The sequence below is a fragment of the Salvelinus alpinus genome, chromosome 6 (genome assembly GCF_045679555.1).
Source record: "Salvelinus alpinus chromosome 6, SLU_Salpinus.1, whole genome shotgun sequence".
Taxonomy (NCBI): domain Eukaryota; kingdom Metazoa; phylum Chordata; class Actinopteri; order Salmoniformes; family Salmonidae; genus Salvelinus; species Salvelinus alpinus.
Genome location: NC_092091.1, coordinates 53,373,800 through 53,400,014, shown reverse-complemented (window position 1 = coordinate 53,400,014; position 26,215 = coordinate 53,373,800). Strand labels below are relative to the sequence as shown.

The 26,215-nt window shown below is 40.9% G+C and overlaps 1 protein-coding gene across 4 annotated transcripts in view; it reads right to left on the bottom strand.

The window, feature by feature from the left end:
- Positions 1–26,215, bottom strand: part of tmem131l (transmembrane 131 like) — a 99,223-nt gene that overhangs the window by 58,907 nt on the left and 14,101 nt on the right. For all 4 annotated transcript variants that reach the window (XM_071407012.1, XM_071407015.1, XM_071407013.1 and 1 more), the window contains exon 3: positions 19,403–19,443. In XM_071407012.1, coding sequence (XP_071263113.1) covers positions 19,403–19,443 — 41 coding nt within the window. The remainder of the gene's footprint in view (positions 1–19,402; positions 19,444–26,215) is intronic.

Here is a 26,215-nt window from a genome sequence, read left to right as displayed (position 1 = left end):
AATGGTAATGAGCCTAAAAAGCATCTCCCTGAGAGAAAACGAGAGACGGAGAGAGCGTGTCTATAACCTGTACAGGTTTCAACAGGAAGTTGGGGTTAATTTGAATATTGCAGGGGCCCACTGTTTCGCTCTGCCCTTGCGGCCTAATTGGGCCCAAACAGATTTCATCACGGCGCAGACTGTTGACAGGGAACAGAGTTTACATACAGGAAGGTTTCTTCTGACTTGGGTTGTATTCATTAGGGCACGCAACGGAAAACGTTTGAAAATGTTTTGCAACAGGAAACGATATTGACCGTTTCTTATTGGACAAGCCCAGGAAGTCCCTTCCCGTTTCAGTCGTTTCTTAAGTTTGGTGCCTAATGAACAACAACTATGCTAACTCTGCTCTGACACCGAGAAACTCTTGAGAAACTCTGAACCTTGTTCAGTGATTAATGTCCCGACCCGTGTGGTGCATTATAAGGATAAGCTGAAATGTGTCCTTTGGTTTCCTCTACAGCCAGACATGTACCCAGCCAAACACATTCACAAAAAAATGCATCTGTCAGATGTCCAGATTGAGACCATTTAGTTGCATTTTGCTACCTTTGGACTGCGAGTAAAACATTTTATTGGTTGCACTGATGAGAGCTGCACATACTATCTAGTCACCTCAATCATCCTATTGTTTGGGTGGATGAAACCATGATTTGTTAAATAGTAAACTGCATTAACCTTCCTGCAATAAAAGTGTCTGGCCTTCCGCTGTGCCTGCCCGTTTCGATGGGGCCGGCTGCTGTAATGAGCACCTCGTGATTGTATAACATTTCAAAATGCAATTGCGGGTATTAAAGATATTTAAAGAACGATCATTGGGCTCAAAGCACACTGTTTTATAATCAAGATATCTGATATGGCTTTGAAATACGGAGCGAGCGAAATTTCACATTGGCCATCGTGAGTGCACTTATTTTATTTAACCGTAATTTAACTAGGCAAGTCAAATTCTTATTTACAGTGACGGCCTACCCCGGCCAAACCCTAACGACGCTGGGCCAATTGTGTACCGCCCAATCCCAGCCGGTTGTGATATAGCCTGGAATCGAACCAGGGTCACAAGTGTCGCCTCTAGCACTGAGATGCAGTGCTTAGACCGCTGCTACACTCGAGAGCCACTCACTAGGCCACATTGCAAAGTTATTTTTAGGACATTACATTTACTGTTAGATGAATACATAGGCCAAAATATAGTATTAGTGCACACAAAGGCAAAATCATCTAATGAAAAATGTAAATAACAAAAAAATTATCATAACATTGACAGTAAAACAACAACGAAAGCCATATTGTCAACCCAAAATTCCTGACAATCACTGCAGTAGGTCTCAAAAACCCGCTCAACTTAATATCTACCAAAATTACACTACGCAAGTGCACATTCAGCAATGTATGATGATAGCCTTTTTTTCCTACTTGGCTATGGCAAAACTCGCCTACACCCCTTCAAACAAACAGAGTTGAAGATCTTTGTGGTCGGTCATACAGCATAACCAACTCGTGAAGAGAGTGAAGCTCAGAGATAAGAATTTGAGACTGTGGCAGTTGGCGAATTCTGTTGGCGACCGTCTTGTATCCAACTCCCTCATCTGTGCGAGCGCAATGATCGGGTGTCTGTTTCACGGCTCCGATGACCTGCCTGTAGGGGAGAGCTCTGGCATTAGCGCTGTGCGCTAGCTAATTAAAAGGGGGAAACCTAGTCAGTTGTACAACTGAAATGTGTCTTCCGCATAATATTGTTGTTCCTAACCCCTCTGAATCAGAGAGGTGCAGGGGGCTGCCTTAAATCGAAAACCACGTCTTCGGCGCCCGGGGAACAATGTGTTAACTGCCTTGCTCAGGTCAGCTTGGGGATTCGAACCAGCAACCTGTCGGTTACTGGCCCAACGCTCTAACCACTAGACTACCTACCGCCCCAGGAAGAGGGGAGAAAGAGAAGAGGAAGAAAGAGAGCTAAATATATCTACAGTGAAACAAAGCTGTCATAAGTGTGCATTACAATATGAAAGCCCGGCTAGAGCACTAGTTATTAGCGTCCCTCTTGCTCTCGCCAATACAATGTGTTATTATGGTGAGACAAAGCTTTTTCCCCACTGCCAAAGGAGATGAGAGGTAGTAGAATAAAAGGTGGGGGACGACGTCATTCTATCCTAGTAACCCCTAATGTTCTAGTCTGTAAGACCTCTGCCACTGGGATCATTATGACACATCACCGCCAACGTGAATTGCGAAGGGAGAAACCATAAAAGATATTGAGGTTGAATAGCCTTAATAGGCCACTGACAACAAGCGGAAATCCATTTATACTGGAAAGCACCCATGTTTTTTGTTATTTCAATCATGTTGATACTTCAGCATAACTTGATCAGGTAAAACTACCTGCAGAACAAAATAATTTATTTTATACCCTTTTAACCCTTAAAATCTCAATTTGTACTGAGATTTGAAGGGTTAACCTCTGGCTAGTGGGCCTAAATACCTCACTGAGGAGCTGCTGGTGGTGGGTCTATCTGCGTCATGGTGAGCAATAGGAAGCTTGGCTGCCTCCGGGGATGCTGGAGAGGAGCAGAGAGGAGAGTGGGTGCAGGAACGGCAGGAGGTGTGAAAATTAGCACTCCCCACCGCTCATCTGCCAGCTTTGCACTGGGTCATTGCAGATAGGGAGCGAGAGAGAGAGGGCGAGACGAGAGGGCAGAAATAGGGGAAAGGGAGACTTGCACGCAAAGCCGCATACACACACTACCCACCCGCACATCTCCTAAAAAACGGTTTGATACGGCTCTCTATACGTTGAGGCCCATCAGTTCAGATAGCGCTTTAGCATAATGGACTGCTGCTATGCAGAGAACGCCATTGGAGAACTTCTGAGCCGCACTGACCATTTTCATGCCAAAGCAAAAATGACACTGCTTCAGCACACTGAAAGCCACAGGTTTGACTGACGAGTCAATTCCTTTCATGCGAGTTTTTGTTCTCCCCTTATTTAGGGCAATATTGGTTCCTTTTCTTTTCTGTGTTTCTGCTTGGTTTGGCATGAATTGGACATGATTGATTTAGCCACGGAATGATCTCACTCTCGGGTCGGGCGAGAGGAAGGGGGCTAATCTTACTCCCCTTACGCCTCGATCACACCGATACCGTTATAGCGGAAAATGGTACGCAGCGTCATCCGGATATGTGTGCAACAAAAAGTTCAACATTCACCTTCTGCTACCATTTCTGTCAAGCCGTCTAAGCATACAGTTTGATGCACACGTTCGATAAATGCAACGTACGCGCCACACAGAACGCACCGCAACGCAATGCTGCAAGGCAAACGCAGCGTTCCATTGGAAACGAATGTACTTCTGGTGTATCAAAATGAAATGACGCTGTCGGTGTGATCGATGAGTTCGTCAGTGCTAAGTGCTTCTGTGTGTGGGTCTCTGTGCGTGCGCCTGACTCAGCATGCTAAATGCAGAGACTTCACACAGCTTCAATAACCTCTTTGCTGTAGCAGGGAGAGAAAAAAAACCACAACCAACTGCAAAAAGGGGGCGATGTCATCACCTGCCTAAACGCTCCAAAATACCACACATTGAGGTTAGTAGTCACAGTAATACAGAGAATGAAGTCCTAGGGCGCTGGTCAAATGCAGTGCACGACATAGGGAATAGGGTGCCATTTGTGACACAACCCTTATACCATCTAAAGGAAGTGAATACAGAGTGGAGTGAATTAATACCCAAGTTAATGTTCATGTATCATGTTCATACTACTTAGATCATCGTTCACACTCTAGATAGATCAGAGGTGACAGAAGTTCACAGTTCATGTGCATTGCCAATGCCATGTGTGTATTTGAATTGGCAATGTATACAACAGTGTCATACACCAGGCCTAGCCTAAACATTAGGTCGATAGTTACAGTACATATCGGGATCATATTTGACAATATATCATATTGCAGGGGTCTCCAACCTTTTCTAGTATGAGAGCTACTTTTTTAAAAACGGTAAAATGTTAAACGTGTCATGAGTTACTCATTTTATTCTACCTTTCTAATAAGTGTACAAGAGAACATAATAAACTATGTTCTGTCAATATACCTGGTAAAATAATGGTTCATAAACAACTCCATAAAATCTGTGATATATTTTAAAAAATTGTGTTCAGTTTTGTTTTTCAATCTAAAAATTATTGCGCATATAGCGATTGAGGAAAGTGCTGTCTAATGTGCCGGTCTAGTGATGGTTCTGTACTGCTGCTGCTCATTTCAAAATGTGCAAATAACAAATAATATATACAAATGATATACTTACTCATGATATACTTCTGCCAGGTAAGCTTCATTTGCAGTTAACATTTCATTGATAAGGTTTAGGGGAATGTATTTCTGTCAAGCCAAAAGACTTATCAGATCAACTGGCTACACACGGAGTGATAAACAAATGCACGCAATGGCAGACATTGTGTAAGGTTTGACTTTTTAAGCCAAATAGTGGCTAACAGGCGTGGGATAATGTCAAAGCTGTGTTGATTAGATAGTAGCTGGGAGCTTACGGTGTCTGATACTTGTGAGATTTGTTTATGACAGTTTGAGGTGGAACGCATATAAAATTGCATGCACTTTCAGAATTGTATGGCGATCTACCTGTTGCTTGGCGATCAACCTGTTGGAGACCCGTCATATCGTATCGTTTTGACAATATCGCAGTATTATTTTTGCTCTAGTTGGCTGTACCTACACCAATTGTTTTAGGATTTTTACATTTTAGTCATTTAGCAGACACTCTTATCCAGAGCGATTTCCATACATTTTTGTACTTTTTCATACTGGTCCCTCGGGGGATTCGAACCCACAACCCTGGTGTTGCAAGCGCCATGCTCTACCAACAGCCACACGGGAGGACGGTTCTCCATCTTTAAGCACTTATTTCTATGACTGATCAAAACTTGTTTTCTCATGGCTCTCTAGTCCCTCTGCAACAGACATATGGTGAGCAATATGTTTGGAACGTCAAATCGCAATAAAATCCATGTATCGAATCGTGAGAACTGCAATACATATCGTATCGGCACCTAAGTATCGTGATAATATCGTACTGTGATAATATCGTGAGATCCATGGCAATTCCCAGCCCTAATAGTAAGGCAATGATGGATGCTGATAGTTACAGGGATGCAAACTGTTGAGGGTTCAAAAAGGTGACTTTTTGTTGCATATAATTTGCACATTTTCAGAGAATAACAAGTACATAATACATATTTCAACAATCTCAATACTCTGGCAACGTGTTCATGGTAGGCTGGCATTGCTTAATTGATTACGTGGGTTGAATTTAATCCATAGAAGTGTATTGTGCCATATCACAACGTGTTGCTGTACTCCTGAGCTGCATGATTTTCCATGTCTTTTTGTTTGGCAAGACAGCTCTGCATGGCTGCTTCTCACTGTAGTAGGTTGTAGTCTATATTTTGGATCTCCATTCGCCTTTTGTTTACTGCGTTTGTTTACTGTTAACCTTTCACGAGCCTCTACCCCGGGTCCGGGATCACCCCCCACCCCCCCCACACACTGATTAGCATAGCTAGCATAGCTTCACAAGTAGATAGTAGCATCTAAATATCATTAAATCACAAGTCCAAGACACCAGATGAAAGATACAGATCTTGTGAATAAAGCCACCATTTCAGATTTTTAAAATGTTTTACAGGGAAGACAAAATATGTAAATCTATTAGCTAAACACGTTAGCAAAATACACCACTATTCTAACTCCATCAGTTTCTTACTCCTTCAGGTGCTATCACCAATTCGGCTCAACTAAGATATTGATAGCCAATAACCTATAAAAAAAACCATCAGATGACAGTCTGATAACATATTCATGGTATAGGATAGTTTTTGTTAGAAAAAAGTGCATATTTCAGGTAGAAATCACAGTTTACAATTGCACCGACCATCACAAATCGACTAGAATTACTAGATAGAGCAACGTGTATGACCAATTTACTCATCATAAAACATTTCATAAAAATAGACAAAGCATAGCAATGGAAAGACCCAGTTCTTGTGATTTCAGACCATATTTCAGATTTTCTAAGCGTTTTACAGCGAAAACACAATAAATCGATAAGTTAGCATACCACATGTGCAAACGTTACCAGAGCATCGATTCCAGCCAAAGAGCGCTATAACGTAATCACCGCCAAAATATATTAATTTTTTCACTAACCTTCTCAGAATTCTTCCGATGACACTCCTGTAACATCATTTTACAACATACATATACAGTTTGTTCGAAAAGGTGCATATTTAGCCATACAAAACCGTGGTTATACAATGGAAATAGTCACAACTCAAGCCTCAAAATGAGGAACGTCAGCTTTCAGAGTGATCTAGTTTAATCGAAAGCTAATCATATACTTGACTAAAAAATACAGGGTTGACAGGAATCGAAAGACAAATTAGTTCTTAATGCAACCGCTGATTTACATTTTTAAAATTATCCTTACTTTTCAATACAGGGTTCGCCAAGTGAAGCTATACCAAACAAAATGGCGAAATATGCGTTTAAAATATTTCGACAGAACAACGATTTATCATATTAAATATTGTTTACTTTGAGCTGTTCTTCCATCAGATTCTTGGGCAATGTATCCTTTCTATGTTATAAACGTCTTTTGGTCGATAGATGTCCTCTGTCCTTCGAAATGTCCACCACCAACGACCGACACCCCGAAACGTTTCCAAAGCTAAAAAGTGCACGACAAAGAAATTCCTCAAAATCGCACTAAACGGATATAAATTGCTATAAAACGGTTCAAATTAACTACATTATGATGTTTTTAACAACTATAACGACTGAAAACATGACCGGAGAAATATAACTAGTTAAACAACGATTTGGAATGAGGCAGGTCCGATGTCCATCTTGCTTGTGGCGCGCGGAGAAGAGAGAGAGGTCCTCCCACGTTTTGTGGTTTTATATGGGCTGGGATTGTGCAATAGACTCCATTCAAAACGTGATGACGTACAGACACCCAGAGGAAGACGTAGGCAGTGTCGGTTTCTTCATAGCATTCACTGTCGCCTTAAAAACAGACTCCAGATCAGGGGTAAAAATTTCTGAAATCTGACCCCTGTCATGAAAAGTGCTGTAGATATTGTTCTGTACCACTCAGAGACAAAATTCCAACTTCTATAGAAACTAGAAAGTGTTTTCTATCCAATAATAACAATAATATGCATATTGTACGATCAAGAATTTAGCACGAGGCAGTTTAATTTGGAGACCCAAATATGCTAATGCGGAACAGCACCCCCTATAGTCCCAAGAAGTTAATGTAACTAGCCTAAACAGATTTTGTCATGCCTTTATCCATCTGATATTTTGCTTTCTAGGCCTACTTGGTACCACTGTTTTGTTCTATTCGCATTCATTTGTTCGCATTCGCAGCTGTGTTGGTATTCTAAGCCAAACTGCTATTCAGTATTTTTGTTTGCGTGCATGAATAACTAGTCTACTACTTTCAGCATTTAGTTTGCATTATTTTTAGTAAGACAGCTGTGTGTATGGCTGCATTTACATAGGCCGTTTGTAATCTTGTAGCCTATATTCATTACCAAAACAGCCTTTCTATAGCGTGTAGGGCGCTGTCAATTCTGCTGATACAGCGCAGTGGAGATTGGCCTGAAATCTGTAGCCTAAAGCAATTAATTGTCTCAGAGAGATTTGAACTTTATGTTTATTGTGGTATAGTGTGATATAAGCAGAATTCAATATAATTCCAATGCAAGAACCCCCTAAAAATTGTGCCCCCTTAGCCACTTTATCCTGGCGCCGGGTCTGGAGAGAAGCAGATAAGTAGACAAATGGCTGGTTAGGGGATGCGGCTGGCTGCTCACACGCTCATTCAGATATGACATTGACATCACGCTCTGAAATCTGATATTCTATGTGTAGGACACATAGGGATGTTTTCTTTGTCCAGTCATTCATTTTGTAATGAGAAACATGCACCATTATTCATTGGCGGGTGGTAATGTTAGCTTGCCATCTTAGATGCTAATGTAGCTAATAGCTTTGTGTGAAATAATTTGCGCTATTGAAACATGCATACAACTATAATTTGCTTCCTATCAACTATAACCGCAACATTATTTCTAACACAGGTTGCTTAAATCGCGTTGCATTCCAAATTTCCCAGTCAGGAACAAAGTTTCTTGAGTGGAGTGCGTGATGACACAGCCGCCATGCAACATAAAACATTCACCACCCCCACGTGCCAAGTCGATGAGAATAAGGTCTTAAGCAGCCTATAACAAAATCTTAAGGAACATCCCAGTCTTTTGCACAAGCACTTAAAATGTACACTAGGCAGCAACATCCAGTTGAGAAATAGCTGAAATCCACACTATGGCACACTCTTACGCTCACACTTCCTGGCTATGGCATCACTTCCGCCAACAATATTTCCACTTTGATGGTCAAACAAATGTAAAAAAATTGTGATGAGGGCATTTAAACTATACGGATATCTTCAACACCACAGAAGTGGTTACTATAACTAACAAAAATCTAAACGCAACATGCAACGATTTTACTGAGTTACAGTTCATATAAGCAAATAAGTAATTTGAAATAAATTCATTAGGCCCTAATCCATGGATTTCACATGACTGGGCAGGGGCGCAGGCATGGGTGGGCATAGGCCCACCCACTGGGAAGTCAGATCCAGCCAATCAGAATGAGTTTTTCCACACAAAATGGCTTTATAACTAACAGAATTACTCATCAGTTTCATCAGTGGTCAGGGTGGCTGGTCTCACACGATCTCACACGATCGGTTGTAAGGCCAGGAGGACGTATTGCCAAATTATCTGAAACAACGCTGGGAGGTGGCTTATGTATGAGAAATTAACATTAAATTCACACATTTAGAGAAATAAGCTTTTTGTGCATATGGAACATTTCTGGGATCTTTTATTTCAGCTCATGAAACATGGGACCAACACTTTACATGTTGCGTTTATATTTTGGTTCAGTATAAATATTGTCTGCGTTGTGCCCCGTCTAAATTAACCTTTCAATATTTTCTGGTGCCTACCAAATATAGGCTAAGACTACAAAACAATATGCTGAGACTCAAAGCAGTATTTAGCAACAAACAATAAGGAACTAGCAGAGTGACCAATTCACAATAAGAAACACTGCTCTACAAATATTGGAGCTTCCTCCCTGACCATGTGTAACAAGTGAAAACAAAACAAGGAGCCAAATGTCCCTTGTTTCAATAGAAGTGTAAGGGCTGTACTTCAAGTCGAGCCCAGGACACCAATCAATGTGAGTCAGGCCATTGTTATTCTCCATTACATAAGGGCTGCTCTCTACCTCTTATCTCCGTCCGTCCACAGTAATAATCGCTAGTTAGTTCATACCCTGTCAGATGACAAACAGAGCTGGGGTTAATGCTAATGCGGAAGAGGTGCGTGCACAGGGAAAGTGAACTTGGGGGGGGGGGGTACAAGCAAACCTTTTAGGATGACGACACTGCACGCTCCCTCACTCTCAAGACACACAGTCAGGTGGCTTTATATAGGTCTACTGTTTGTTGAAGGAGGAGAGAGCAGAGCTACCCTTGCACGAGGCTGCGTGTTTATTTTCAAAAAGCCACAGCCCCTTCTCAGCAAGCATGGTGTGTGCCCCAGACCTTGTTTTTGTCCACAGATAGTGCAGAAATAAGTTACGTTTGGTCATCATTTGATCCCTGGATCTACCTTGAATAAAGCAAACATTAGCGGTGACCTTATTTGTACCAGTTAAACCGTCAAACACGCTTCGAGGGAGAGAGGTGAGGACCAGCCGAGAAAATTGGTCAGCTGTTCATACGACACTCCACCTTGTGTAGAGTATAACATAGGGGGTTTCCCTGACCATGTGACCTGATCAGGAAGAACTCCAGGCCCTGATCAGGAGAACTGAAGAGAAACACTCCAGGCCCTAGTGATAAGACATCACTTGGGTTCAGAAAACTTCTGTCCCTCAGATACTGACACAGCAACATGCAACAGGTTGGTAAAGTTGGTCAAAACCACCATTCAATAATAACAAAACTAGCTAACAAACTAAAATCTTCCAGGCAATTGCAATATAGGAAAATAGCTGAGACTATGCATTCTATAATTTTTTTTAACCCAGAACCTAAAATGATGGATGTGGGTTAGGGCTGACCCCATTTGATTGACTGGTCGATTGTTTGGTCGATAGGCTGTTGGTTATCAGAGATTTTAGTCGAGCAGTAGCAAAGTCTAAAGGACTGCTGCATTGTGGAAGCCATGGGGATGGCAGAGTCCATCACTCTATGGCATGTGCTACTGAAATTACATATTACATTTACATTTTTACATTTAAGTCATTTAGCAGACGCTCTTATCCAGAGCGACTTACAAATTGGTGCATTCACCTTATGACATCCAGTGGAACAGCCACTTTACAATAGTGCATCTAAATCTTTTAAGGGGGGGGGGGGTGAGAAGGATTACTTTATCCTATCCTAGGTATTCCTTACTTTATCCTATCCTAGTATTGCTACACTGTGGTTACATTATGTAAGAACAACGGTGCAACACAAAAAAAAACTGATATTATTTTATAAGAAATGCGCTTTCTCCCGCGTTGGATAGTGGTCGCTGTCGCGGTTCTGAAATGCATCAGTGCACTGTTGAATTGGCCCCTTTTCCTACACCATTTAACCAGCATATTGGTGTTAAGAACAATGCGGTGGAGGTAGCAGCGGAGTTAAGAGATGAGAATACAGCCCTTGCCTTAATTACCTAAGAAAAGTGAGGAGAGAGGAAACCAACTTAGGTCTATAAATCAATAGCCTAACTTAAAAAGGTGCCTGGATTTATAAATCATCCATATATATCTACAGAAATAACACAGATCCTGCTTCTGTTGCCTGTTTGAGTGTGTGTTTAATAGCCTACTGATTCCGTGAGCACCAAGCCTCACAAAATCACGTCGGATAAACAATTTCACAAATCTGGCTGCTTTTAATCTTTGCTATGCTGTCAAAGGCTGGACCAGACTCTCTGGTATTATTTATTTAGTATTGCTACACTGTTCCAAATAGAACAATTATATTTATAATAACCCTGCTTTTTCCTTGATCTTATTGTTATTATTATGATGATGACCATTATAATAAGTCATGTCATTATCATTAGTAAGTAGGCTTTAGTATAGCAGCCTTGTATAACCATCATTGAGCTGGAGACTTAAGAGCACATCCTGTTTAGTCTTAATACCGTAACTTACTGAGGCCTATATTAAAATACTTCTACAGGCTACTGTATCAATCAATCATTAATTCGGTCATGTCATCACACAGCATACGAGTCATTCATGATTTGAAATGCAATCAAGCATTTTAGTAGTAAAATAAAATAAAGCGACCACTAAATAATTAGAGTAAACAAACAGGCCTAAACCGTTCCTAAACCGTTCCTTTCGGAAATTGTATTAACTTCTCTAGGATAGGCGGCAGCATTTTCACGTTTGGATGAAAAGCGTGCCCAGAGTAAACTGCCTCCTACTCAGTCCCAGATGCTAATATATGCATATTATTATTAGTATTGGATAGAAAACACTCTGAAGTTTCTAAAACTGTTTGAATCATGTCTGTGACTATAACAGAACTTATTTGTCAGGCAAAACCCAGAGGACAACCCATTCAGATTTTTTTTTTTTAGGTCACTTTTTTCAATGGTTTTTTATTGGGAATCCAGATTTCTAAGGGACCTTCCTGCGGTTTCTATCGCTTCCAAATTGGTTGAGGTTTTTCCTTTGAGAAATGAAGAAGTAGCCATGGTCAGAATGAGGCTCCAGTGAAGTGTACTGTTTGTTAGAGGCGCGTGACCAGAAAGCATGCTACACATTGTTTTCCTCCGGTATTGAACACAGATCATCCCGTCTTCAATTTTTTCGATTATTTACGTTAAAAAATACCTAAAGTTGTATTACAAAAGTAGTTTGAAATGTTTGGACAAAGCTTACAGGTAACTTTTGAGGTATTTTGTAGTCACGTTGTGCAAGTTGGAACCGGTGTTTTTCTGGATCAAACGCGCCAAATAAATGGACATTTGGATATATATATATATAGATATATATATATATATATATTAATTGAACAAAAGGACCATTTGTGATGTTTATGGAACATATTGGAGTGCCAACAGAAGAAGCTCGTCAAAGGTAAGGCATGAATTATATCTTTATTTCTGCGTTTTGTGTCGCGCCAGGAGGGTTGAAATATGATGGTGTGATTGTTAGCTGGGGTGCTATCCTCAGATAATAGCATTGTTTGCTTTCGCCGTAAAGCATTTTTGAAATCTGACAAGTTGGCTGGATTCACAACAAGTGTAGCTTTAATTTGGTATATTGAATGTGTGATTTCATGAAAGTAAAATTTTTATAGTAATTTATTTGAATTTGGCGCTCTGCATTTTCACTGGATGTTGGCCAGGTGGGACGCTACCATCCCACATATCCCAGAGAGGTTAACGAATGAATGTGACTCTTTAGTATTTGCTGTAATAATAGCTTTACAAAAAAAACGTTACAGACTCTGGTACGCTTATAATTAGTGTTGTTCCAAACGGTCAGAAAAAGTATATTGTAATATAACAGCATCTGTTTGGCACACACAATATGCAGGCAGCGCTTTCCCCTTACATTTTTTTTCTTTCTATATCTCCAGTATTTTTCACAACTAATCAAATTTATTCAACATCTGACTTCCCCTTTACCTCCTGAGCAACCAGTAAACATTCCCCCATTTCGAGTTTGTCACGTCCTCTGCAACTATTTTACTGTCGCGTGTTACAGTGTTCAGAGTTTGTTATAACCAATTTATTGATGTGATTATATGCTATAGGTCAGGCCCTATTGGTCACGTGTATGTGATGCATGTGTCACTTAAAGAGAGCAAAGGTTGAGAGAATAGGAAATATTCTTTCCTAAACAAATTAGGGATTTCAGTAAGAACTTTTCAGTCAGAAATGGCTGTAATTATGGGTAAGCTCTATTTCCTAAACGTGAGAGGGCTGTCTAGTGTAAGTCAGCTCTGCACCAGGCTGATAAGGCCTCTGTGTGCTTTTAGAGCCTTGTAAAACCACAGTGCACTACCCACAACACACATCTGCTATGAGATGATAGCAGGGTGGGAGTTTAGTTTGGTGTTCAGCTTTGAACCAAGGGTGGCTTTCACTGAAATAAGTAAGACTGCAAGGGAGCAGTGGGTGGCAGGCATATTCAATGCACCTACAAGATAGTCTTATACTAGACGGCTACCACTACTGCATTCCTTCTCGAGCTTTGCTCAGTGCTGCTATGTATGACTGTACAGACAAGACCGACCAAGGAGCAAGAAGGGAAGAAACTTTCTGCTAAGCCTGCCCTTCTCTAGAATGTTGATCAAAGCCATGGAGACGATAGCAATGAGTTGAATTAAGATTATGACGACCACTCATTGTCAAGGCTCTCGGTCTCTGAGCAACGGATGCTACTCCATTAACTGAATGAAGTGGATGGGAGGAAAGAGGACTATCAACATAACAATGAAGTGGAGAGAGCAGAGAAAGTGTCACACAGCTGGTCCTAGCTTGATCCCTATACTTTTAAATGTTTGCAGATCTGTATGGTGTAAGCGATATGGGTTAGGGCCAAGGGGAATGGGATCAGCTGACAGACAGGTAGACACACACAAACACAGTAGCAAGTGACACAGGCAGAGAGCTAGCAAGAGAAAGAAGCACACACCAAGGTTTCCGTTAGGAAAATGTGGTGCAGGACAACATGACCGGGAAGATTTTAATTTCATGAAATGTCTAGATGAAAGATAAATCTAGATGAAAATCTGTTAAACAGGTGTGTGCCTTTCCAAATCATGTCAAATCAATTGAATTTACCACAATTAAGTTGTGGTAACTCCAATTAAGTTACCACAACTTAATTGTGGCAATTAAGTTTTAGAAACATCAAGGATGATCAATGGAAACAGGATGCACCTGAACTCAATTTCGAGTTTCATAGCAAAGGGTCTGAATACTTATGTAAAATAAGGTTTTTATTTTTGTCATGATGGGGTATTGTGTAGATTGCTGAGGAAAATATATCAACTTTAGAAAAAGGTTGTAACGTAACAAAATGTAAGAACATTTCAGCGAGACAACTTAATGGTGAAATCCATTAAACAAAGAATGGAATTCATTGCCCTTGACAATCAACTGTTCTGTCGTGGATGATGTTGGCTTTCGCCGACTGGTCGAGTACATCGAGCGCCGGTACACACTACCAAGCAAGAACTATTATTCAGATGTTGCCCTACCGGAGTTCCACAGTATTGTTGGAACGCACATCCATGAGCTACTTGCTATGGGCGTCACTGCCATTAGTTTCACGACTGACATTTGGACCAGCGATGTCAACCCCATGAGCACAATGGGTCGACGAGGATTTCGTACTGAGGAAAGCCGTATTACATGCTCAAGAATGTGCTGGTTCTCATACCGCTGCTGCCATTTCAATGGCATTTGAGAACATGTTTGAAACTTGAAAACACTCCTAGCTCCATTCGAACAACTGACTCGAGAAATAAGCTCGTCTGCAGCAGACGTGATACCCTCTGTCATGGCATTGAAACGCCTGCTCAACAAAACTGCCGACACAGACCGTGGGGTTAAAACTTACAAAAGTACTCTACAAGAGGCTGTGAACAAGCGATTCGGTGGCATTCTGTCAGAGCCTTGTTACTGTGTCGCCACCATGCTCGATGCTAGGTACAAGGACCGCTACTTCAATGCAGACAAGAAACAGGGCTTACGTGAAATGTTACATACACAGCTGGACATGATGGAAACGGAGACAGTGACTGTGCGCACCAAGGAAGTTAGCCCACGGACAGACAAACAGCTGAAACTTCACTGCTTGACCTGTATGATGAAATCCCGGTTGAGACTGAACAAATAAGCAGCACAGCAAGTAAGTGAAAGAAATAGGTTTTACTGGTAATGGGGTCATACGTAAATGCCAACAAAATAACTTTTGGGTCAGTGTGTGTGTCAACTATTTAACTGTACTAGAACGCTTAAAAAGGCAGCTAAAATGTTAAATATCGGTTATCGGTGTGGGGGGGGGGGGGATATTGGATACCGGTATCGGCCAAAAATGTAATATCGGTGCATCCCTAGTATCAATGTGTCCACATGGCAGAGGCTGGTTATCTCACATTAGCTGACATTGAGATTTTTATCATTTTAATCCAGATATTTATGATTAACCACGTGACAATGATTTTGAGAAAGGAAAAACGTCATTATTGAAATGAAACTGTTCCACGAAAATGTGTATATGAAAATCATTATAACTGGTACGCAGAACGGTAGGATAAATTGTAAGCTTCACCGAACTTTAAACTCACATGCCGCCTAGCCTATGAAGTCTTTATACAATAATTGCATGGTCGGAGTTTGCCTATAGGCTACTTTGAAGCAAGGTAAGACATGACTCAAAATATGAAATAAAACATTCAGGTTTCAAACAATAAAGGATGTTTTCAAAATGCATATTCCCTCCAGCTTCCAGATCACCATGTAAAGTGTTGGGTGATGCACTGATAGCCTGTTGCTTGCAATTGAATGGGAGGGGCACTTCAATTACCAGTTGAAAAAAATAGTAGCTTGTTTTAATCGTTCACCAAAACTGTTAACCTGAGATTGCATTTAGAATTGTTGCGCAAAGAATGGGCTTATAAAAGCACGTTTTTTTTTACTCCAGCAGCAACCAACTGAGGAACTGCAGGAAAAATACCACTCAAAATAGGCTCTGCATGCTGTGCACGTGTGATAGTCATCATTTATCTTATTTATCCAACACAACTAACAAAAAAACACGGGCCAATTTAAAACATTGAATGATAATACATGTTATTCATTGATGGGCATATCTTGCAAAGGTATTTTTTTTCTCCCAGGCATTTTGGCAGGGAACAGTTTTATTTATCAGCTTTTCATTATAATTTTTTTGGGGAAAACCAGGCAATTGTTTGTTATCCCTGACACACACAAACAGCGAGGTCATCGGCCAAGATCCGCTCCCCCTATCTCCAGCCTATTTTCAAGGTGGGAGAAGAGTGATGGCACCTTGCGTCAAGAGGTATGATAACCCAGGAACAAGAGGCCCTGGAGCCCTGGTCGAGGGGATTCAACCAGCCCTGCCTGTCCCCGCTTTCCTATCATTTCTCTGGGCTCAGAGACACTTCCACACTGGGTCTGCAGGGAATGTGCCTAAGGAAATCAATCAACAGCTATTTGAAGTTAAAATCAAATGGTGCATCCTGCTAGCACACGGTTAGCTCGTATAGCTACTGATAAGGAGATTGTAGGAAGTCATCAAGTGACACTTTCTACCAATGCGCTGAGGAGCGCGGCACTGTTTAGTATTAAATTCAGTGTTGTTGAATGTTAGCTCTGTCCAAGGACTCCACACCTTCCCAGTGTGTTTATACTGGGGGACATTTTTAGCAACAGCCTAAGATGTAGGCTAGGCTAGGTTAGCTACGTGTTAGCTAGTAAATCAAATGCCAACTTCCCATACAAAACATAATTCCCTTCAGGGCTTTGTGAGCGAGCAACTGGGGCCACTTACAGTGCCACAGTGACAAGTTGAGTACACACAGGAGACTCAGGGCTCTGTTTCTTGACTGTCAGGGGGCTTTTAGAAGAAGCTGACACTAACCAGCAGCACGTAGCTAGCCAACAGTGGCTGCCATGACAGTCCCAGCTATATGTTAGAACAAAGAAATTTGATAGCAAAAGAAGTCGCAGTTCTGACTTATCATCTCTTGTAATGTCATTCTCTAGTCACTAGTGCTATGGCTAACCAGAAAACACAAAAGAATAGGCCTATATTCACAGTATGAATGTGCTTGAATGTGGAATGTCCTCACTCATTGCCAAACCAGCTCATTTTGTTATCTTAAACGCAGCACCAGGGTCAACACTTCAAATGAGCTATTGGCATCTATGCTTCCAGTCTTTCATATAACAAGAACACATTTAACTGCCGTCAAGATGTATTACATATCAATGTTCTATTCGTTAAGAAAGGAGACTTTTCCCAATCTGGAATGAAACAAAAAACTCTGGTCAGATGGACCTTGACTGCATTTTCTTTAAAGGAGTTCTAAAATTAGTCTGGAATGTATTACCGTGACGCTCTTTCGCTCTCTGCCACTCGTGTTCACGCCCCCCACACTCATACCAACATAAACACCACACCATATTGAAAAGGCCCCAATAAGGCCCTCTTAGAATCCCCTCTGGAACTCCAGTATCTAAAACATCTAGGCTAGGCATAGACTTCAGTACACAATGAATAAATGCACACAACATACATACAATTTATCGGAATACATACACACACTATAAAATTAGTGATGCGCCAATATTACATTTTTTGTCCGATACCAATATCTGATATTTTCCTTCCAAAAAACCCGATACCGATAATTAAAATTCTAGCGGCCATTTAAGCATTCTAGTACAGTTCAACAGTTAACACACACACACGGATGCAGCGGTCTAAGGCACGGCATCTCAGTGCAAGAGGCATCACTACAGTCCCTGGTTCGAATCCAGGCTGTACCACATCCGGCCGTGATTGGGAGTCCCATAGGACGGCGCACAATTGGCCCAGTGTCGTCCGGGTTTGGCAGCGGTAGGCCGTCATTGTAAATAAGAATTTGTTCTTAACTGACTTGCCTAGTTAAATAAAGGTTACACACACACTGACCAAAAAGTAATTTTGTTGGCATTTACGTATGTCCCCATTACCAGTAAAACAATCAAAACCTATTTCTTTCACTTACTTGCTGTGCTGTTTCGTAGTTCATTTGTTCAGTCGTTTCATTCTCAACCAGGATTTCATCATACATGTCAAGCAGTGAAGTTTCAGCTGTTTGTCTGTCCGTGGCCTAACTTCCTTGGTGTCACTGTCACTGTCTCCGTTTCCATCATGTCCAGCTGTGTATGTAACATTTCACGTAAGCCCTGTTTCTTGTCTGCATCAAAGTAGCGGTCCTTGTACATAGCATCGAGCATGGTGGCGACACAGTAAAGAGAGAATGCCTGTTGAGCAGGCGTTTCAATGCCATGACAGAGGGTATCACGTCTGCTGCAAGCAAAGTTGATGAGCTTATTTCCCGAGTCAGTTGTTTGAATGGAGCTAGCTAGTGTGTTCATGTTTCCAAGTTTCAAACATGTTTGCAAATGCCATTGAAATGGCAGCAGCGGTATGACAACCAGCACATTCATGAGAATGAAATACGACTTCTCTCAGTACGAAATCCTCGACGACCCACTGTGCTGTCAGACTCATCATGCTCATGGGGCTGATATCGCTGGTCCAAATGTCAGTCGTGAAGCTAATAGCAGTGACGCTATTACTGTGCAACTCCGGTAGGGCAACATCTGAAAAATAGAGCACTTGGTAGTGTGTACCGGTGCTCGACCAGTTGGCGAAAGCCAACATCACCCACGACAGAGAACGGTTGATTGTCAAGGGCAATGAATTCCATTATCTTGGTGTTTAATGGATTTCACCTTTGAGTTGTCTCGCTGAAATTTTCTTACTCTTTCAAATGACTGCTCGATCCACACAGCAGACATTGTGGGCTAGGTTAGGAATGCTGTATTGCACGTGTAGCGCACAATATTATGTGGCGTCATTACGTCATGTACCTACGTTATAAAGATATGCACGTCAGCTTTGACATCGGTTTTGCACACCGGCGTTAAACTAGACATCGGGACGATGTCAATTTGGGCATTTTTAGCTAATATCGGCCGATTACGATATCTTCACCGATATATCGTGCATCCCTGCTATAAATGCATCTGAATACATGTAGTCTACACATTACAGTGGATGTGAATGTGTGTGACAAGTCAAAATGATGCTTGATTTAACGACACAAATCTTATTCCACTCTGCACACCACCCCCACTTTTCTGTCTTTCGCCCACTTTGGTTCTCTCATCTGAAAGATGCACACCTGTCACAATCCAAGCTTCAATTAAACTGCATACTGCTGCTGTGGTTTGTTTCCATAGTCCTAACTTACCTACACTTGGCTGTTTCTACATTTTCTCTCCACTCAGAGATAAAATCCTTTCGGATCATGGTGGGATATTATTTATCTGCCATTTTCCTCACCTATGGTTGTTGTGGGGCGTGGTGTGAGTGAAACAAATGAGTAACATAACAAGAATGTTGGTTTGTCGTCGCCAAGGGATATCAAGGATTAGAAGATCTTACCTCTCTTCCAGTGGAAGACTGTCTTTGCTGCGCTCTTCCACCTACGTAGACAAGCAAACAAAACAACTAAATTACAAAACAACAACTAAACCTCCATAAAGACATAGCAGGTTAAAGAATGTATATTTGTCTTGTAATTACAGTTTAGCCTAATTGTTTCTATATTGAGTCATTGTATTAAAGTGCAAATTAGTATAGATTGAGCATCATTAGTAGGATTTCAGCACTTGATAATGAATAAACAATGGACAAATATAATTAATCAAGAGTGTTAGGCTTACATAAACCCAAATGCGTCAACAAATTAGCTGCCGTCTAAGTTAGAAATGTTATAAACGTACAGTTTTGGATAAAAGGAATGCCGTATGAAACAAAAGACGCAACAACAAAATGACTATCTTTCTAAATTCTCCTAAGGTGAATGGTGGCCCATTGTGACAACACTGATGCTCAAAGCAGGTGCACGGGTACATTATGTACTTCTTATACGGGTAGGTGTAATCTTGAATGCTGATTGGTTGAAACCGCATCCCAGCCGGTGTCTATTCCACAAGTTACCACCGGCGCAATCCACTGTCATCAAGTTTATAAATTGATTGGCTGATCTCCACTATAAAAAGCATCTAGACATTATCTCACATTTCTTTTAAACTAACCTTAAATTTTCAACAGTGGAGATTTAAATAAACCTTGCTGTCTGTCTCCCAGACATTTGCAATACTGTTTCAATATTCAAATTCGATCTCCAGCTGTCCCATAGTAATGAACGTGTCGGGACGAGAGACAGGCAGGCAGCGTTTCTCAGCCAGTCAAAATCATGAAAAAAAACAGCTATAACAAATGCAAATGCGGCTACTTTGCGGTTATTCTGGCTGCACATTTTGACGTGACTAAGTTAACCATAGTTGGCTAGCTAGCAAGGGATAAGAATGTTGCCAGCTATTAGGCAATGGAACATTTAGAACGAACGACTGTGTCGCATCCATAGATACAGAACGACTGGGTCGCGTCTCTAGCAACCGAACCGATAGAATGAACGACCAGCCAGCTTGGGTAACAGCCCTAGATGTGTGTCGGGACTTGTGGAAGATTGAAATAGTATGAATAAACTCATAAAAATAACATTTCTGAAAATGTGTCAATCATTATTTGAATATGTTGGTAACCCGTTCTATGACATTGGCGCAGTGGTCAAAGACACTGAATCTCAGTGCAAGAGGCGTCACTGCAGTACCTGGTTCAAATCCAGGCTGCATCACAACCGGCCGTGATTGGGAGTCCCATAGGGCAGCGCACAATTGGCCCAGCACCGTCTGGCAGGGGTAGGCCGTCATTGTAAATAAGAATTTGTTCTTAACTGACTTGCCTAGTTAAATAAAATGTTAAATAAAATAATAATAATAATGCCCTCGAAGCCGGTGTTACTAATACATCCTCTAAACATTGGCTTCTCTGGCATTATCACTTAAATGTAGGAGCTAGAGATAAAAAAAATAAAAAAAGCTTTGTAAACCGGAGTGTTAGCCGGACTCTTTGCTACCATTGAACAGCTCACTTCCATAGGAACAATCTGGGGCCCATGACACGAGTCACATTGGCGAGCTCTCAGCAGTACATTGGCTTTTTTGTGCAACAGGAGGAGAGTGGCTGTGTGGGGATAGTGGGTTTTAAAGTACAGTAATAACTTTGTGCATGCAGCCACCTTTTATACAATGGAGGCGTTGGTGTTGCCAGAAGGGGATTTTTTTTCGAATTCTTTACAGCAGTGATCACCAACCTCCTAGCCATTCCTAGTCAATCACCAAAAATGTATGTAAAAACCCAACAATAAAGCCTTGCGTTCCAATACACCCCCCCTTTGTGCTGTTGACGGTAGGTGCACTTGATTCAGCAGCACTAGCGCTGGGAAGGCAAAGTGTTCTCATTTTGAACCTTTTAAATGTGACTTAAGGTAGAACTCTGCCTACTCGGCAGGGCCAGAGAGCAAATCAAGTGCACCTATAGGCCTACTGTTGGCCAATCAGTTAACTGCAGACATGGTTATCGGAGCTTCCTCAAGCCATAGACTGTAAAAAGAAGCCTCGGACAGCAAAGTTGATAATGTGAGATTTCAAAACCATGACTAGAAAGAGAGACCCAACAAATTCTGCAAAGAGCTGCTGTTTTTATGAGTAAGTTCATGTTTAAGTTGTTATTCAGCACTGTCAACACTTTGTTCAACAGTTTTATAAGCCATAAAATGCTAGCCTACAACCAGCACAGCAATGAATAACGATAGCAAATTGTTTTGAGAAGTTTATTAATAGTTTATTATTTGCATCTTGTGTCTTTTTAAATATTGAGGAATATTTCACTTTCTCTGGTCATAGGAGTAACAACATTAATTGGTGCATGAGGCAGAAGTAATGCAGTGCGATTTAAGTTTGTTTCGCTATCAGCTGGAAGACTGTTTCCCCTTTCTCAGCGAAGAGAGGAGGGACGGTGAGTCGGGTTACTGGCAGCCTCACCGCTGATCCCTCCCTCCCCTCAGACGCAGGCTATCAGTCCAGTAAATAAAAAGTTCCATACACAAAATAGCTTATTTCTCTCAAATTTAGTACACGAATGTGTTTACATCCCTGTTAGTGAGCATTTCTTCTTTGCTAAATTAATCCATCCACCTGACAGGTGTGGAATATCAAGAAGCTGATTAAACAGCATGATCATTACACATGTGCACCTTCTGCTGGGGACAACCAAAGGCCACTCTAAAATGTGCAGTTTTTTCACACAATGTCACAGACACCTCAAGTTGAGGGAGCGTGCAATTGGTACGCTGACTGCAGGAATGTCCACCAGAGCTGTTGCCAGAGAATTGAATGCTAATTTCTTTACCATAAGCCGCCTCCAATGTCATTTTAGAGAATTTGGCAGTACGTCCAACCGGCATCACAACCGCAGACCACGTGTATGGCGTCATGTGGGAAAGCGGTTTGCTGATGTCAACGTTGTGAACAAAGTGCCCCATGGTGGCGGTGGAGCTTTGGTATGGGCAAGCATAAGCTATGGACAACGAACACAATTGCATTTTAAATCGATGGCAATTTGAATGCACAGAGATACCGTGATGAGGCCTATTGTGAGGCAATAATTTTTTTAAGGTATCTGTATTCCCAGTCATGTGAAATCCATAGATTAGGGCCTAATGAATTTATTTCCAGTGACATTTCCTTGTATGAACTGTAACTCAGTACAATCATTGAAAGTATTGCGTTTATATTTTTGTTCAGTATAGGTTAATCTACCTAGCCTATATGACGTTGCATGCATATACGCCTAGTCACACATGGATCAAACTCAATTTAAACATTTAACAAAGCATGGAAATGGTAATATATTGTTGTTTCTTCGACTATTCACACAGGCAGCCCAATTCTGAGCTTTTTTCCACCAATTGGTCTTTTGTCTAAATCACATTATATCTTTTCTCGTCAGATCTATTCAGAGTTGATTGGTCAAAACACCAATTGGTGGGGAAAAAATAGATTTGGGCTGCCTATCTAAATGGAGCCAAAGAGACAGACCAAGTTGACTCATCTTGAACAGATATTACGACAATTACAATGGAAGTTAAGACTTCTTAAAATCGGATTAGGCTAGGCCAATCTATCGTAAAAAATACAGTTTGGACATCAGAGCATTTAGGCATAAACGCTATCAAGGAAACAAAACAGATGTATTTCCTTCCCATTAAGACAAGATCTTACAACAGATAATAGGTTGTTCCACGAAGTGCATTTTGCACCCATTTGACATTTTATGAAGAAATTGTGCATCGATATTGAATTTAAGACTATTATATTCAATGAAGTTCCCTTTAATATCGGCCATATGGAGAACTCAATAAATCAGACGTGCAATCTGTTCACCCCTTGCAATTCGCATACACATACTAACACAAGCACTCTACACACAAGTACATATGGATTGTGTATTGGAGATATGTGGTAGTAGAGTAGTGGCCTGAGTGTGTTGTGAAAAGTGTTATGAAATGTAATGCCATGCAATATGTTTAATTGTACAACGGGTGGGTCTAATCCTGAATGCTGATTGGTTAAAACCACATCCCAGCCGGTGTCTATTCCACAAGTTACCACCGGCTAAATCTATGACATTAAAATGCCTATTTACTCTGTTCCATCTGACTGCGCAATCCACTGTCTCATCAGACCAGCAAGGCAATTTATGAAGTTGATCGCCACTATAAAAAGCATACAGACATCATTTAATTTAGACTAACATTTAGTTTTCAACATCGGAGATTTTAAATAATCCTTGCTGTTAGTCTCTCCAACATGTGCAACATTGTTTCAATTTTGATCTCCAGCTGTCCCATAGTAATGAAGGTGTTGGGACGAGACAGATAGGCAGGCAGCGTTTCTCAGCCAGTCTAAATCATGAATCAGCTGGCATAATTTTTTAAGAGATTGTGTTGGCGGTGCTGTTGGCTAGCTCCTCCGAACAACAGTGTCCTGACGAGAGCGCACATTTTCAATGCCAGGCGAAACAGCTTAACCTCTTAAATGTAATGGCAAAATGAAGATTTCCACCTAACTAGAAATACACCAAAATAACTGCTATTCATGTGTGCTTACATGATTCTGACATGCCAAAACTTGGTATATTTGGAAACACGACATCTGGGAGAATATGATCAGAAGATAGACAGGAGTTACATAATTCAGAACACACAAGATCAAGCACACAAAAGCCTAACCCTAACCCATTTCTAACTACTAGAAATGGGCAGATGTTTTAGTAGTGTTCCTAAACCTCTCCAAATTGGCATATGTCTGTAAATTAGATAAATCCAGTGCTATTACATATTGTGCAATCCCTAATTGCCGTTTGTTCAGTATTAAAACATAAGTTCTATCATATCAACCTCATTCAAACATTGTGGTGGTATGGGGTATCCAGGCTACATTCAACTGTCCTTTCAACCTCTCCAAAGTGTCCAAATGTGGTAACTGTACTGTTTTTGCACACTGGATGTGCCTAAAAATTATTGTTCAAAAACTAAAAATTCTTACAACACCAGCCTCTCTCAAACATTGTGGTGGTGTCGGGGGACATACAGGGGATATTCAAGTGTTATTTCAACCTCTCCAAAGTGCCTGAACGTTTAGCCTAGGCATATCCAATGTATTGGTTCTACATACAAATTAACTACTTACAAAAACAATATAAAAGCAACAGATATACAACAACAAAAAATATACAAAATTGTCTTCTCAAACAAACTTGGTTACACACGTGACATTAGCTGAAATAAGTTGTATTATTTACAAATGGCATTCGTGTTCATTTTACAACCCAGGTGTAGATGATTAGATTTCACTTTCACTGTAGCTTATGCATGTGGTGATAGTCTGAAGCAGTCCCTCTCTGCCAGGAAACAAAAAGCGAACTGGCATTTGACAGAAAATCTGTCATTTCCCTCTTTCCCACCCATGTTTTGTGCAATGCTTGCAGTTCTTCCTTTTGTCTTTTGGCATGTGTGTTGGATAGTGGCACTCACCTTGAGTGCGGGGGGGGGTCTTGTGATGGTTGTGTAAGAAGATTTTGAAGATAAATACACAACGCAGAGTACGATAGGTCAATAGAGTACTAACGATCATTGGAAATAGTGTTTTTTCTGTAATAGGGGATTAATGAGCAACGGGTCAGAGACATGGGAGGAATTTGTCTATACAGTGAGCCTGAAATAGGATACTTGTTAGTTGGCCATTGGCCCAGTTTTGTTGCAAGGAATTCTAACTGGTCAACCACAGGCTAGGGATGGGTTATAAACTACATCCTGTCCCTTTGTTCACTGGAGAGAATCACTCAGGGAGAATCACCTGAGGACAGGGGAGCATGAACATCTACCTCCCCACATGATTCGTCCTTTTTGAATATGAATAAAACCTATTTTCCTACCACTGATTTGCTTTGGGGTCTGTGATATTTAAGAGTAACAAATGCTAACATTTGGTGCCGTGACCCAGATGAATTGTCTGAACAAGAAAAACTCAACTGTGTTGATCCAGAAGAGAGAAGGCTGAGCGCAACCCACTTTGGGAGTCACCTCTTAATCTCCTGATTGATGGCATAGTGCTGGCTGAGTCTAGACCAATACCATTTTAAAAGAACCAAATCAGGTTAAAATTAGTGCATGCAATGAGTGATACGTATCTGTGATGAATAAGGTTTAAGTCCTTTGTCTTTGTTCTCTATTATAGGGGTTCAAGTCCTCTATTAAATGGTTAGAGTCCTTTCTTTTTGTGAAACCCTGTTGCATAGGAGTTGCTAGTAGAGTAGCAATTTTTACACGTGGTTAATGTAAGCCTTCAACAAGCTTTTTGAAGTGAACATAACTTTTATGGGTAGCCAGGCCCTACAGACTGTGTGTTCTAGAAGAGATTTGAGTCCTCAAAAGGGGTTACACACACATCCTTTGGGGTTAAATTAATATATAAACAGAGATATATGATCCAACTTTTGAAGTTAATATAACGCCATTGTTAAGTGAGAAAATCACTCTGGAAAAGTACGGAACAGCTCCTCCGGATGTGAGAATGAAAAATATTTTAAATTCACTGTCTAGTGATATGAAGAACCATTTCAAAGTAGAGAAGTGTAGACAAGAGATAATAAAGAAATATTCCATCATTGTTGACAAAGATGGAATATGGAATCTGATATACAAAAAGCTTGAGGAAAAATACAGATGTCTAACTCGTTGACTGTTATAGCCAAAGTAGGTTAACGGGATGAGAAATTCTTTCTGGA